Here is a 15272-nt window from a genome sequence, read left to right on the forward strand (position 1 = left end):
ATTCTGTGGACTGGAGGACCTGTCAGGAGGGACCGCAGAACTTACATGGCTCTTGGCCTGAGCCCCCGTTACTGAGAGAAAGGAGGCTCTGGCCAAGGACTCTTGAGGGGGGAGAAATGCTGGGAGTAGACTCAGCTCTGGTCGGGACCCAAGCACCCTGCCCTCCCCGAGACATTGTGTGAGCAGGGCCAGGCCTCCAGATTCAGCCCCTCCCGCCCGCCCCAGCCAGGGTGGTGCTTGTGGAGGAAGGACTTTAAATCCAGCTGCCAGACCCCTGAACGGGAGAGGCAGAGAGGACTGGCCACCATGCAGAGCTCCGGCAGTCTCCTGGTATATCTGCTGCTGCCGCTGCCGCTGCTACTGCTAGGGGCTGCCCCAGGCCCCGCCGGCGCCCTCAGTGAAGATGAGAAACACGTGATGGTGGAGCTGCACAACCTCTACCGAGCCCAGGTGTCCCCGCCAGCCGCCAGCATGCTGCGAATGGTGAGTGCAGCCCAGACCCCCGCCAACCCCTTCCTCCCCACGAGTGGAAGCTCCCTCGGATTCCTCTCTCCGGCCCCATAAGCGGTCTCATTATACAGATGAGCAAACCGAGGCTTAGAGGGGCTCACCGGCCCCTTAGGAGCTTGCAGGTCCCACACCTGGTAGAGCTGGGCTGGAAGCCCTGCTTCCTGACCCAGTGACCCCTTCCCAGCACCTCCTAAAATGCACATGCCCCTGGGAGAGGGAACCCAGGAAGCGCCTAACACCTGGGTGAAATCATCTTTCAAATGCCCTCCAAGGAGAGGAACAGAAAAAACAGGCAGCAGGATGGGAACCAGCACCTAGGGTAGGAGGGATGGACTAAGGAGGTGGGGTGAGAACAGGAACCAGAAGCAGAGAAGGCTCTGGATCACACACATCAAATTCTGCTCGACCACCCAACAGGCCAGTGATTCAGGGTGAGTCCCATAACCTAGTGTGCATGCGCGCGTTCAGTCGCTTCAGATGTGTCTGACTCCCGGCAACCCTGTGGACCATAGCCCACCAGGCTCCTCGGTCCATGGGGTTCTCCAGGCAAGAACACTGGAGTAGGTTGCCTTGCTCTCCTTCAGGGGATCTTCCCAACCCAAAGATCAAACCTGCGTCTCCTGCATTGCCGGCAGATTCTTTACCGCTGAGCCACCAGGGAAGGCCCCTTAACCTAATAAAGATCCTCAGTTTCCCATCTGTAAAATGAGGTCATAATTAGAGCTCCATAAATATCAACATACACGCTTCCTGGTGGTTCAGTGGTAAAGAATCCACCTGCCGATGCAGGAGACGCAAGAGATGCAGGTTCAATCCCTGGGTCGGGAAGATCCCCGGAGGAGGAAATGGGAACCCACTCCAGTATTCTCGCTGGGCCATGGACAGAGAAGCCTGGTGGACTATAGAGTCCATGGGGTCGCAAAGAGTCTGACACAACTTAGCTACTAAAACAACAACTAATATCAACATGACTGAATCTCAAAGATATAATATTGAATAGGGGGAAGTGAAATCTCAAAAAATATATATATATTCATTTTTTAAGTAGAGTAGGGTATATTTGCATGAGGTTTAAAAACATGTAAAAAGTTCTATTGCAAACTGGTGGAGGACATATGCAGATGGACATACCTAAGGATGACAGAAGCCAGATTTGGGGAGGTAGTTACCACTTTCAGAGGGGGAATTTTTTGATGCAGGGTTAGGGGGCAGGATGCTCGGGATTAAAAGAGAGAAAGTGAGCAATTGACCCCTTTCCTCCCCCTCCGCCCCAAGAGCTAGATCGGCCCACCTTCTCCAGTCACCCTTAGGTGGGGAGCGGCGTCCAGGGTCCCTTAGCCGGTGCCGAAGAGCAAGGCTGCACCTGTGGGGTCCAAGCCCAGGGTTCTAACAGCTTTGTCCAACCTGGTTAAGTGACTCTGGGTGACATGCCCTCAAAAGCCTCTGTTTCCTGATCACATGGCACTGGCAACCCCTGCCCTGGGGGTCAGACAGGAAGACCTGTGAGAAAGATCTACAGCTCCGCAGGTGCACGCAGCACCCCCCTTCCCAGTTCTGTTGGCCTTGGCAACCGACAGGAGCTGCAGACAACAAATTGGGAGCCCCCGATGCTGGTACCAGGGCTTCCCTGGTGGCTCAGTTGGTAAAGAATCCACCTGCAATTTGGGAGACCTGGGTTCGATCCCTGGGTTGGGAAGATCCCCTGGAGGAGAGCATGGCAACCCACTCCAGTATTCCTGCCTGGAGAATCCCATGGACAGAGGAGCCTGGTGGGCTACAGTCCGTGGGGTCTCAAAGAGTTGGACGCTACTGAGCAACTAAGCACAGCACAGATGGTGGTACCAGCTCTTCCTCCAGTTCCCTGATTGAGGCCTGGAGCTCACTGTTGGGCCTTGGTTTCCCCATCGGTAGGTTCCTGATGCCCTGCATTCTTGCTGGCTGAGGCTGGGGGCAACACAGGCTGGGAACTGCTTTGCAGTCAGAGGTGGACCTCAGGAGTGGGGCAACACTTTCTGAAGCAGTTCAGGTACTGGTGAGATATGCTGCTGCCTGGTAGGAAGTGATCTGAGGAAGGGGGGATAAGGCTGGATTGGGACATAAGGCTAAATTTGGGACAAGGTTCAGGCTCAGCTTCAGCAGTGATAAATGCGACTCTGGAGTTAGATGGCCTGGGTTCACATTTGACTTTGCCTTTTACTAGCTGTGTGACCTCAGCCAAGTTACTTACCCTCTCTGTGCCCCAGCTGTAAATCAGAGATGACAACACTAGCAATTCTCGTAGGGTGGTTGTAAGGACAAAATGAGTGACTCTGTGTAAAGTACTTAGGACAGTGCCTGGCACACAGTAAGTGCTCAATAAGTGATACAGAAGAGGGAATGGATCCAGGGTGAGGCAGGTGGGTGTTATCATAGACTCTTCTCTCTCCCTCAGCCTCCAAGTCTAATTATCACCACTTTTACCTCCCAGAAGACCCAACTGTTCTTGAATTGCATCTCCTCTCACCTCCCACCATCTCTTTGACACAACCCTGCTTCAGTGTTTCTTTTCCCACAGACTTCTAGAACAGCCTCAACCTGCTTCCCCAGCCTCTGGCCTCTACAACCAGCATGAAGATCCAATACATTGGTCTGACCTTGCTCAAAACCCTTCCTTGGCTCCCACTGGCTCCCTGCTGCCTCCAGCTAAAGCCCCAGCCCCTGATGGGCCCTGCTCTGGATGTCTGGCCCTGCACACCTCTCCAACCTTGCCTCCTGCACACTTTCTCCCTCTAACCCAGCAGCTGTCTTTCCCCCACCAAGACCTTGTTTCCCATCTCCACCTGCTGGCTCATGTTTTGCCTCAGCTCACGCTGCCTTTCCCCTCTCCACATGGCCAGTGCCTTACTTTTTAACACTTAGCTTCACGTTTCCTTCTCCATCCTCGTGCATGCATGCTCCGTTGCTCAGTCATGTACGACTCTTTGCGACCCCATGGGTCCGCCAGGCTTCTCTCTCCATGGAATTCTCCAGGCAAGAATCTCGGTGTAGGTTGCCATGCCTCCTCTAGCCTCCATTCTCAGGTTGGGCTAAATGGCCCTCTCTGGTAAGGGTTAGGCCATTGGATAGCTGCCAGTGACCACATAGTGGCCTAATTAATGGTTTATAACACTGAAATCTTGGGCTTCTTAGTTCTGGCCGTCACCCCAGGGCTGACATAGTGCCCAGGACTGTTGAATGAGTGAAGGAGTGAATGAATGGACTTGCTTTCAGATGGTGACCAACTGGCTACTGTGGGTGGGTGTTGTGACCCTTGAACCTCTCCACAAGTGTCTGTGGACAACTGACAAGCCTTAAGACCCGAGGAGCGACTCTCTAACGGTGGGGCTCAAGGCATCTAATTGGAACAGAAAATACAGCCAAGGTCTGTAGAGGAGCCTGCTTTGAGCAGGGCTGTGTCGCAGTCATTAACAGCGGACAAATGTCTTCTGAGCACCTGCTCTATGCCGGCCACCCTGAAGGAGCTTACGGTCTAGTCTGGAGCCCCGAAGGTCATCCCAGGCTCCCCGAGCCTGGTCCCCAGCACCCTGTCCCTTTCCCCCTCCCTGCTCTCCACCACTCCCCATTTGCGAGAACCTCAGAGACCAGTGACTTGGGACAAAAAGCCCACAGAGGGGAAGGGGATTCACACGAAAGTTATAGCAGTAGAGCTATCCAGCCAGGGTTCCCATTCCTACCCCAGGCAGCTCCTCTTGAGAACCGTGTCGTGTGTTGGGGGAGGAGTGGGTGTGACCACACGGCCCCCTCCCTTCGGGGTCACCCACGCTCTTGGCCCTTTATGGGCCGTCTGGCTCCTGCAGCTGGCGGGTCCCCCAGAGGGTGGAGCAAGAGTTGCTGCCAGGCCATCCATTTCCAGGAGAGGCCAAGGACAAAGTTTAATGGGATCCAGGCTTCCCTCCTCAATCCTTTGGTCAGATGCCTCGTTAATTCCCTCTTCCCACCCACCCTGGGCCTGTCCTCCCTGCCAGGGACACAAAACCTCTGAGGCCCCCTAACCTGAAATGCCCCTTCCTACCATCTCACTGGAGGTCCCCACTGGAGAATCCTGCCTTTGGGACTAGACAGCTCTCTGGGCCACCAAAGCTCTGAAATCCTTCTCTCAGTGAGCATCGCACAGAGATACTTCACTTTCTTGGGGAAAGTGGTTGTCTAGTTGACAAGAGAGCAATTGGGAGGACAGCCTGGAACTAGAAAAGTCATGGAGGCCGGGTCATCCCAAGAGGAGTGCGTGAAAGTGGTAGTCACTCAGTCGTGTCTGACTCTTTGCAACCCCATGGACTGTAGGCTCCTCTGTCCACGAAATTCTCCAGGCAAGAATACTGGTGTGGTTTGCCACGGGAGATTCTTCAGGGGATCCCCTCCTCCAGGGGATCTTCCCGACCCAGGGATCAAACTCAGGTCTCCTGCATTGCAAGCAGATTCTTAACCATCTGAGCCACGGAGAGTGGGAGGTTATAGGGGAGTGCTGGCCCCTCAGTCAGATTTCTGGTGGGTGGGTAGAGGGAACAGAATGGCTGAATAAACCACCCAGCCCCGGAACATCTCACTGGACATCTGGTGTGTCAGAACAGTTCAGGCAGCCCTAGCAGGGCACCAGCACCCACCTTTCATGTAGACAGATATTAGTATTAATTAATTCCACTGTCAAAAACATCATCCCATTTATTCCTCCCGAAGGCCTGTCTGAGTTCAGAATGGTAGGCAATCTGTCTGAAACCACACAGCTGGGGAACAGTCCCAAGTTTGGCTAACTCCTCCTGGGGTGCCACCCTCCCACCTCCCCACAGAAGCCCACCGGGACCAGAGTTCTGCTCCAGATCACAGCCACGGGTCACCCCACAAGGAGGGGAGGGTCTTCCTCCTCCAGAGGGCCCCCCAGGACACCCTCAACCTTTTTTTCTCACCCCCACAGAATCGTGGGCATCCTCCCCTCCCCTCTCCCACCCTCCTCTCTCGCCTCCCCTGAGCCCGAGGCGTCCTCACCTCCCTGATCCCTGACCCTGCCCCTGCAGAGGTGGGACGAGGAGCTGGCCGCCTTCGCCAAGGCCTACGCGCAGCAGTGCGTGTGGGGCCACAACAAGGAGCGAGGGCGACGCGGCGAGAACCTGTTTGCCATCACGGGCGAGGGTCTGGACGTGCCGCTGGCCATGGAGGAGTGGCACCACGAGCGCGAGCACTACAACCTCAGCGCCATCAGCTGCGCTGCGGGCCAGATGTGCGGCCACTACACGCAGGTGAGGGGCTGGCCGGGGGGCGGGGCCCGCGGCAATGGGGCGGGGCCGCACGGCGATGGGCGGGGCCGCACGGCGATGGGCGGGGCCACCTCTCCCCTCAGGGAGATCCCAGGAGGCCCTAAGCCCCGCTTCCATCCTTCATAAAAGTCGTCTCTCCACAGCAATTCGGGTGTTATCCAGGCCCCCAACGAAGTTCCGTTTCTCACAAACCATCTTTAGTTGTTTGTCTCTTTTGAAAACAGGCGCACCCCGTCCCCCGGCCTCCCGGTCCTGAAGAGACCTGAACTAGGTGTTCCTAAACCTCTCTCCCAGAGAAGGCAACAGCACCCCACTCCAGTACTCTTGCCTGGAAAATCCCATGGACGGAGGAGCCTGGTGGGCTGCAGGCCATGGGGTCGCTAAAAGTCAGACAGGACTGAGCGACTTCACTTTCACTTCTCACTTTCATGCACTGGAGAAGGAAATGGCAACCCACTCCAGTGTTCTTGCCTGGAGAATTCCAGGGACGGGGGAGCCTGGTGGGCTGCCGTCTATGGGGTCGCATAGAGTCGGACACGATTGAAGTGACTTAGCAGCAGCAGCAAGCCTCTCTCCTGGAGAATAGTTACTGTGCCAGCCGATCCTGACCAAACTCTAAGCTATCTTGTCCTCTGGTCGAGGTTACACATGGCTGTTGGCCCCAGCAGTAAACACATCCCTCCTTTCTCCTGTCCCTCTCTCACTGTCCTTCTTTTGTCCTTTCTCAGAGTGTCTAGGTTGCTTCTTCTAATCTGCCAGGGACTGATAAAGCAAATACACAATCTTACTCTTGTCTTTAAAAACAACATAAAAAATAAGAGAATCAGTTCAGTCGCTCAGTCGTGTCCGACTCTTTGTGACCCCATGGACTGCAGCACGCCAGGTTTCCCTGTCCATCACCCACTCCCAGAGCTTGTTCAAACTCATGTCCATCGAGTCAGTGATGCCATCTAACTATCTCATCCTCTGTTGTCCACTTCTCCTCCCGCCTTCAATCTTTCCCAGCATCAGGGTCTTTCCCAATATGTCAGTTTTTCCATCAGGTGGCCAAAGTAATTGTAGCTTCAGCCTCAGCATCAGTCCTTCCAGTTAATATTCAGGACTGATTTTCTTTAGGATGGACTGGTTGGATCTCCTTGCAGTCCAAGGGACTCTCAAGAGTCTTCCCCAACACCATAGTTCAAAAGCATCAATTCTTCATGCTCAGCTTTCTTTAAGGTCCAACTCTCACATCCATGCATGACTACTGGAAACACCTTAGCTTTGACTAGACGGCCCTATGTCGGCAAAGTAATGTCTCTGCTTTTTAATATGCTGTCTAGGTTGGTCATAGCTTTTCTTCCAAGGAGCAGTCGTCTTTTAACTTCATGTGTGCAGTCACCATCTGCAGTGATTTTGGAGCCCAAGAAAATAAAGTCTGTCAATGTTTCCATTGTTTCCCCATCTATATGCCATGAAGTGACAGGACCAGATGCCGTGATCTTAGTTTTTGAATGTTGAGTTTTAAGCTAGCTTCTAATAATTTTAAAATAAGAGAATAATAAATAAATAAATAAAAATTTAGATAAGAGACTACATGGTCACAGAGTGAAGGTTTCAGAGAGCCTTCTGAGAGTATTTCCTGACTCTTGCAGTCACTCATTGCTTTATTGCATTTTGAAAATTTGCATTTGCAGACAAGGGGTGTAGGGGTGTGTGTAGAGGAATTAACATTAGTGTTATTGAATTCTTTCTTTTTCTCCTCCCAATGATCTTTTGTTGTTCAAACAATAACACGACAAATTTTTTTTAAAAGGAAAAGGAAATGAACCAGCCACCTTCCCACCCATATCCACCAGTTCCTCTTTCCAATGTTTCTTTTGGGTGGTATTTTTAGTGCTGATCTTTAGGGAAGGAAATCCCAACATCACCCATCCATATCAGGAAGTTGTGAAACCACAGCACTCCCTGCCCTCTTCCCCCTCTCACACGCCCATACATGTATCCACCTGCAGGAATCGCTGGCAGAAGCCAGCAGGAGAGGCCTGCTCCACCTCCACCCCTGTGTTCTCCTAGGCTGAGTGCATGTGCACTCTAGGGTCATTTCTGCCTGGCAGATGCTCAACAGTGGTACCTAGGGAACTCTTAGCTGAGTCAAGCCACAAGACCCTAATCCTGGGAAGTTGTGCAGAGTTAACAGTGAGAGCCCGATCTTACCACACAAAAAATCCAAACAAAACAAACAAACAAGGAAACTGACTTCAGATTGAGTGACTTCTCGGCAGACTGAAATTAGAAATAGCAAAGGGAGGCTATATTGGCTTGTTTCAGCCAATGGCAGTGCATAAAGGTTGTTTTGATTTGTTGCTAATGTTTAAGATTCTCCCGTTTAAGATTCATTCCTTTGTTACATCCCTCGTTTAAAATGTAAGGGACTCTAGGAAGAGCCCACAGGAAGAATTCATGAGGGTCTGTCAAAGGGGGAGGTTTTCAGAGGGATAGAGTCCTGGTGAAACAGTGTGTGTGGTTGGTTAAGAGTAGAACTGCTTGGGACAGTTTTGTCCTGAAGTTGTGCATCCTTAGGAATTTGGCTCTTACATACAGGGTTTCTCCTCTCTCACGCACGGAAGGCTGATGTAGAGAGGTGCTAGCTAGGAGCCATCTTGCCCAGGCTAAACTGTTGGATTTGCCTTCCTTCAGGTGGTCTGGGCCAAGACAGAGAGGATTGGTTGTGGTTCCCACTTCTGTGAGAAGCTCCAGGGCGTTGAGGAGACCAACATCCACTTGCTGGTTTGCAACTATGAGCCCCCGTGAGTGGGGTAGGGAGCCCTGGGGGAAGGGGGTGGGCAGGAACCAAGGGGAGGGCTGGGCTGGACACAGTCTCAGGAAGAGGAAGCGGGCCGATCTGGGCCCCGTCTCCTGGGGAGCTATGAGGGCACCGGTGGAGTCTGATCTCATCGGTCCAGCAAGTTAGTTCTGGGTGAGTAAGACCCAGGGAGCACTTCCAGACAAGGCTTGTGTATGAGGGATAGGGTCAGCTGTTGGCCGGGACCCTGCCCCCAGCATTCTTCTCGCCTCCTGCAGGGGGAACGTGAAGGGCCAGAGGCCCTACCAAGAGGGGACTCCATGCTCCCAATGTCCCTTGGGCTACCACTGCAAAAACTCCCTTTGTGGTGAGTCTGGTTGGTTGGGGGGGGCGTGGCACTGGGGGAGGAAGGTGAGGCAGGGGGACACCTACTGGATGGTCTAGAGCCTCCTGAGGCTCCAGAGCAGCTGTGTGGGCCGCGGGAGGAACCCCCAGCAGCCCCAATGCATCCAGGTTCCCAAGCCCACTTGGCCCGCTTTGCCCTCCTTGCATACCCACTTCAGCACCCTGGCATTCCAAGTGACCAACTTCCTACCCTCCAAGCAGAGGGTGGAGGAGTCCGGGGCTCCTCGAGCAAGTGCAGGGGTGGGGGTGGGGGTGTGTGGACAGATGGGTGATCAGAGGGACCAGGGCCTGAGATGCAATGGGTGTGCTAGGAACAGTAATCCAGCTGAAGTCCCCTATAAAAGTGGAAGTGTGAGTGTGGGGAGAGGAAGACTTGGGCAAGGCGGTGGATGGAGGGGCAAATGTCAATCACAAGAAACAACAATGAGGGACATATTCACTGGAGAGGGTGCGTGCGTGCGTGCGTGCGTGCGTGCGTGCGTGCGTGTGTGTGTGTGTGTGTGTGTGTGTTCACAGTACATTTGGTCTCCTCACCTTGATTGTGGTGGGGTGAGAAATGCAGGATCCTGTTTGCAGCACTAATGCCAGACCTTGCCTCTCTTCTCAGAACCCATCAGAGGCCAGGAAGAGGCTCAGGATTTGTCTTCCCTGGTAACTGAGGCCCCATCTCCCCTAGCAACAGAAGCCTCAAGCTCTAGGAAAGAGGGGATCGATTCTTCCTTAGCAACAGAACCTCCACCCCTCTTGATAACAGAGGTCTCAAGCTCCCTGGCAACAAAGGTTCTATCGTCTGTAGAAACCAAGGCCCCATCTTCCTTAGTAACAGAAGACTCCCCTTCCACGGCAACAAAGACTCCACTTTCCTTAGCAACTAAGGTCCCTTCCGTTTTGGCCACTCACAGCCCGCTCTCCTTGGATAAGAGGCCAGCTACCCTCCTCCCCAAATCAACCCATGATCCCACCCCCAAATCGGCAGACAAAGAGGCCAGCAGTACAAGAATGCCTTCCAGGATCCCGGAGAGTTCTCTGCACCCCAAGATATCCTTGATGGGGACACGGGAGCTGCTACCCCTCTCCCAGGAGGAGGGTGAGGCTGAGGCCGAGTTGCTTCATTCCAGTGAGATCTTGGCCTCAGTCTTTCCAGCCCAGGACAAGCCAGGTGAGCCACAGACCACATCACAGCACAAAGGGCACTCCTCCTCCAAGTCCCTGTCCAACTCCCCCAGCGCCTCTGCCACCGCCAACGCCATGGGTGGGCGTACCCTGGCCTTGCAGTCCTCCTTGCCAGGTAAGGCCTGTAGCGCCCATCCTACCTCCCCTCCGAGCTGCAGAATGTCAGTACCCCACTCGAGCATAGGCAGTGTGGGCAAGGTGGGGTGTGCACCCCCCAAGTAAGAGCTTCCTCCCTGGCTGCTGGGTCCCCCCATGTGTGCCAGGTAGGGTGGGCGGGAGGGCAGGGAGAGACGTCCAGGCTGAGGCCAAGCCTCTCCCTTCCTGCAGATGCGGAGGGCTCTGGAAAGCATGGCTTCAGGTCAGGGTCAAATGCAAGCCCTGGGCACGTCGGGGGCCTCCTCCTGGGACTGCTGCTACTGCTTCCCCTGGTGTTGGCTGGAATCTTCTGAAGGGGTCACCACTCAAAGGCAAGGCCTCACGTGGGGATCCCTCGCCTCTGGATTGTTTTCCTCCAATAAGAGACCACAGTTTCCAGGGAGGTCCTCTCTGGGATCCAGCAACCCTCCTTCACCCCAGCCAGACCCCAGGCCAGAGGCCTTGTGCCCACAGGAGGCCTCTACAGGGCCGACCCATGGCGCTGCCCGAGTGCCTCTGCCTCTGGGGAGGTGCACCCCTTAGCCAGCTGCAGGGGGCTCTGAGCACATTCCCGTGGCGTCAGGGACCAGCTCTCCAGGTGTCTTGTGGGCACAGTCCCGCTCTTCCGGGAACAGAAGGTCTCAGGGCTTCCCAGGGGCCCCCTCGGCCCCTTCCAGTCCCCTGGCCTCTCCTTTGGGCCACTGGAGCCTTGACCTGTTCCCAGGGGTGCTTCCTGCTTCTCAGGGTGAAGAGGTCAGCCGTCCTCCAGCCATCTCCCCTACCCTGGCCCCAGCCCGTCCCAAACGAGACACTTCATGGCCGAAGTCCCTCTGGAAGGGAAAGGCTGTGGGGCGTCTGCCTGATCCACACCTCTCTGGGGGCACAGGGCCTGGCCTCCGTGAGCTGATTGCTGCCTGCTGACTGCACACATCACCTGGGCCCCTCCGGTTCCTCCCTTCTCAGTCTGGGGGTGGGGTGGGGGTGAGGATTCTGGGGAGGTCTCTGCCTGCCTCGGCCTTGGGTTGTCTGCCGAGGCAAGATAAGGGTTCTCCCTGAGTGTCCCCCTCCCTGAACTTGCCTGTATAGCTGGCAGGGGGTGCTGAGAGGCAGATGAAGGACAAGCCCCATCTGAGAGGGGTTCTACAGGAGGGCGGGGAGCAGGGACTGGGGAAGGGAGGCGGCCCCTGACTCCCGAATAAAAGCCTGTGTATGAGCGCTGGTCTCCGTGCTTGTGAAGGGTGGGGGGCAGGGGAGGGCTCGCTAGGGGCCCTGGGAGACTCACCTCTTCTGCTGCTGACTCACAACAACCGTTCCCTCTTCTTCACACCCCGTCTCCCCCAAACACTCCACTGAGTTCTTTGAAGCACCTTTCCAACTGCACACCCCTTCCAACAAAAAAAATCTTCAGGTAGCTGGCGGGAGGCAGACTCGTTGGGCTGACTCTCCCAGGAGTGGTGGAGCCCAGCTGGGCTCGTGACCCAAGATGGGAGCAGCACACAACCTCTTCTCGGGGGTGCTGCCGCCCAGGCCTGTCCTGGACATAAGATCAGCAACATACCTCAGGGATGGCTGGGCCAACCCCTGGGACGTGGAGGAGTCCTGAGAAAAGGCTCTGGATTCCCAGACACCTGTCTCCCCCTGACACTGCCTCAAGGAAGCAGGAGACAAGTGTGTGTGCGTAGAGCTCACAACGGTAGGTGACGAGGGCAGCTCGGGACCCAACTGGGGCTGGTGGGGAGGGGCAGGCAACCGTCTCCAGGCAAAGCGGGCTGTGAAACAGTTAAATAGGAAATCTGTCCAGAGCTGCACACTGCATGTGTGTATGTATGTGTATGTATACATACATATATTTATATATCTATATACATACACACATATGTGATATATACATATTAAGCAGTAACTCATAGAACATAAAATTCACCGATTTATAGTTATCACTCAGTGGTTTTTAGTATATTCACAGGGTTATGCAACTGTCACAATTTTTGAACATTTTTATCACCCCAAACAAAAACTCCATACCTGTCAACAGTCCCTTTCTCCTTTCTTCCACCCGCCAGCCCCTGCCCTAAACAACCACTCATCTATTGTCTCTATGGATTTGTCTATTCTGAGATTTTGTATAAAGAGAATCATAGAATATGTGGGCTTTTGTATCTGGCTCCTTTCACTTAGCATATGTTCAAGGTTCATCCATGTAGCATGAAATAGTACTGTATGCCTTCTGATTACCAAGTAATATTCCTTTATGTGAAATATAACTTCATCCATCCGTCAATTGGTAGACACTGGGTGTGTTCTACAATTTGGCTATTGTAAATGCTGCTGCTGTAAACATTCATGTAAAAATCTTTGTATGGTCATACGTCTTCATTTCTCTTGGGTACATGCTAGGAGTGGTATCATATGGTTAACTGGTCATGGAGTAACTCTATGTTTCATTCTTTCAGGTACTGCCAAAGACTACTTTCCACAGTGACTGCACCATTTTACAATCCCACCAGCAATGTACAAGGGTTTCAGTTTCTCCACATTGCCAACACTTGTCTTTTTTGATTATAGTCATTGTAGCAAGCATGAAGTAGCATCCTGCTGTGGTTTTGATTCTCTTCTCCCTGATGGCTACTGATGTTGAGCATCCTTCCACGTGCTTAGTGGCCATCTGGGTATTTTTCTTTGGAGAAATGTCTACTCAAGTCTTCTGCCCATTTTTTAACTGGGGTATTTGTCTTTTGAGTTGTAGCAATTCCTTATATATTCTAGATACAAATCCCCTATCAGATAAATGATTTGCAAACATTTTTTCATATTCTGAGGGTTGTCTTTTCTTGATGGTATCCTTCAAAGTTGCTCATTTTGATGGCTTCTGACATCAATGGTTTTCCTTTGTTATTTGTGCTTTTGGTGTTATATCTAGGAAACTCTTGCTATCTAGGTCATGGAGATTTATGCCTATTTTTAAGAGTTTTATAGTTAATTGTGTGAATTAAAATGTAAACATTTCTAAACTGTCAATCATATTCCATTGATTTATGTCTCTTTATGCTATTACCTACCATACCATCTTCATTACTATAGTATTGCAGTTAAGTTTTGAAATTGGTAAATGTAAGTCCTCCAACTTTGATTTTTTTTTTTCCCAAGATTGTTTAGGTTTTCTACGTCCCTTGAATTTCCGTAACTTTTAGGACCAGCTTGTCAAATTTCTGCAAATTTTTATAGGGATTATGCAATACATCATTTTGGCAATATGAAGGCTTCCAATCCAAGAACATGCGCTGTCTCACCATTTATTTAGGTTTTTCTTTACTTTCTTTCAACAATGTTTTATAGTTTTCAAAATAAAAATTTTATAATTCTTTTGTTAAATTTGTTTATAAGTATTTTATTTTTATGCTATTGTAAATGAGACTGTTTCATTAATTTCATTTCATTCTGATTACAAGCATATAGAAATACAATCAACTTTATATACCACAACCTTGTTGAATTCATTTATTACTTGTAACAGCATTTTTAGTGGCTTCCTTAGGATTTCCTATATACATGATCGTGTCATCTGCAGTTTTACTTCTGCCTTCTAACCCAGATAACTTTTCATTTTCTTGCCTAACTGCCCTGGCTAGACCCTCCAGCACAATGTCAAGTAATGGTAAGAGCAGTTTTTTCCTATTCCTGATCTTAACGGGGAAAACATTCCACCATCTGGTAAAATATTGACTATGGGTTTTTTCATAGATGCCGTTTATCAGGTCAGGGAAGCTCTCTTTTTAGGTTTTTGAATGTTTTCATCATGAACGGATGTTGACTTTTGTTACACACTGTGCCTATTGAGATGATCATGTGGTTTTGTTCCTTCTGTGGTGAGAATGTGACACTAATTGATTTTCAGAGGCTGACCCTGCTTGCCTTCCTGAGGTGGGAAGGGTACCTCTGCCTTCGTGAGCCTGTTTTCTCAAGCAAGTCCAAAGTCTTGTGAGGTGCTCAGCTGAGGCAGCCTCAGGGCAGAGCCAGCGGGTGGAGGCCTAAGCCATCCTCCTCCATTTTGGGGTGGGATCTGCTGGCGTCCCCCCAGTAAACGGCGCCTGTGTCCACAGCCTTCAGGAAACCTGTCATGTCAGGGACCTCTTTGGAAATTTTTGGGAAATAACTGAAGCCAAGAGATGGCATCCCAGAGTAGACAGGCAGGGCTGTGACAGCTGGCCAGGAGCAGGGGTGGCTGGGAGAGAACGGGAGGCACGTTCAAAAGGAGGGGGAACGGGGTCTTGCACCCTGAGCCCTCGGGGACCAGAGCGGGGTGGGTCTGCTCCCGTGCACTGCTGCATGCCGCCCAGACATCTGCGCACAGCCACAGGCTCCAGTGGGGCCCCACACACACCACCACCGCCTTTACACGTGATGTGGGCTTCATCACAAGGGGACCCGGAAGGCCTGTCAGGGGACAGTCCAGCTGTGTCCACTGGAATTAGGTTTTCTAGGAGGGGAGGGAGGTGTCCACAGGATATCCCCACTCCCATCACCCCTCCTTTTGCAGACAGCTCCGCCCCTCTCCCACTCTAGTTCAATCCACTCTTTTCTCAGATCAGGACCCTGTCACTCTAGTTTTCAGGACTGGGAGCAAACATGCCAGGTGCTATGGGGGGTTAGGGGAGCGGGTGGCAGGGGTGGATTCAATCCTCAAAGAATGAAAGGTCCAGAAAACAAAGAGAGCATTTAACATATATAATACACGCACCTGAATACTGAACTGAAAATGGTTAGGCATAAGAAAACCTTTGCTCAACTAAAAACTGAGATGGAGCCTGAAATTCAGAAATCCCAGGGTATTACCTGGGAATGGCACTGCCTCTCCTCAAAGTGACTCACCAGGCTCACCCAGGCTGGCTCTTCACCTCGGTGGCTTCTCCAAACACCTGGGAGGAGGCGGCTGTCAGAGGGAGGGGTTCTTAGGACTAGCTCAGCTCTGACTCTTG

The 15272-nt window shown here is 52.3% G+C and overlaps 1 protein-coding gene across 4 annotated transcripts; it reads left to right on the forward strand.

Moving 5' to 3' along the window:
- The first annotated feature begins 285 nt into the window (after positions 1–285).
- On the forward strand, positions 286–13985 carry PI16 (peptidase inhibitor 16). Of its 4 annotated transcripts, none has more exons than XM_065913027.1 (7): positions 286–483; positions 5559–5780; positions 8478–8587; positions 8862–8950; positions 9596–10276; positions 10489–10628; positions 12750–13984. In XM_065913027.1, exons 1-6 carry the CDS (start codon positions 307–309, stop codon positions 10608–10610), a joined length of 1401 nt encoding a protein of 466 aa, XP_065769099.1. In that variant the 5' UTR covers positions 286–306; the 3' UTR covers positions 10611–10628; positions 12750–13984. The 4 variants fall into 4 exon arrangements, with proteins under 4 accessions (XP_065769099.1, XP_065769100.1, XP_065769101.1 ...); XM_065913028.1 differs by lacking the exon at positions 12750–13984 and adding an exon at positions 11021–11497; XM_065913029.1 differs by lacking the exon at positions 12750–13984 and adding an exon at positions 11041–11497.
- The last annotated feature ends 1287 nt before the right edge of the window (positions 13986–15272 follow it).

This window comes from Muntiacus reevesi, chromosome 20 (genome assembly GCF_963930625.1).
Source record: "Muntiacus reevesi chromosome 20, mMunRee1.1, whole genome shotgun sequence".
NCBI classification, from domain to species: Eukaryota; Metazoa; Chordata; class Mammalia; order Artiodactyla; family Cervidae; genus Muntiacus; species Muntiacus reevesi.

Bases quoted from the DNA above. Each gene is read 5' to 3' on its own strand.
- PI16 (XM_065913027.1), top strand. From the start codon at position 307: ATGCAGAGCTCCGGCAGTCTCCTGGTATATCTGCTGCTGCCGCTGCCG. The intron at 484-5,558 runs GTGAGTGCAGCC...CTGCCCCTGCAG, and splicing joins CCGCCAGCATGCTGCGAATG to AGGTGGGACGAGGAGCTGGC. The intron at 8,588-8,861 runs GTGAGTGGGGTA...CGCCTCCTGCAG, and splicing joins GTTTGCAACTATGAGCCCCC to GGGGAACGTGAAGGGCCAGA.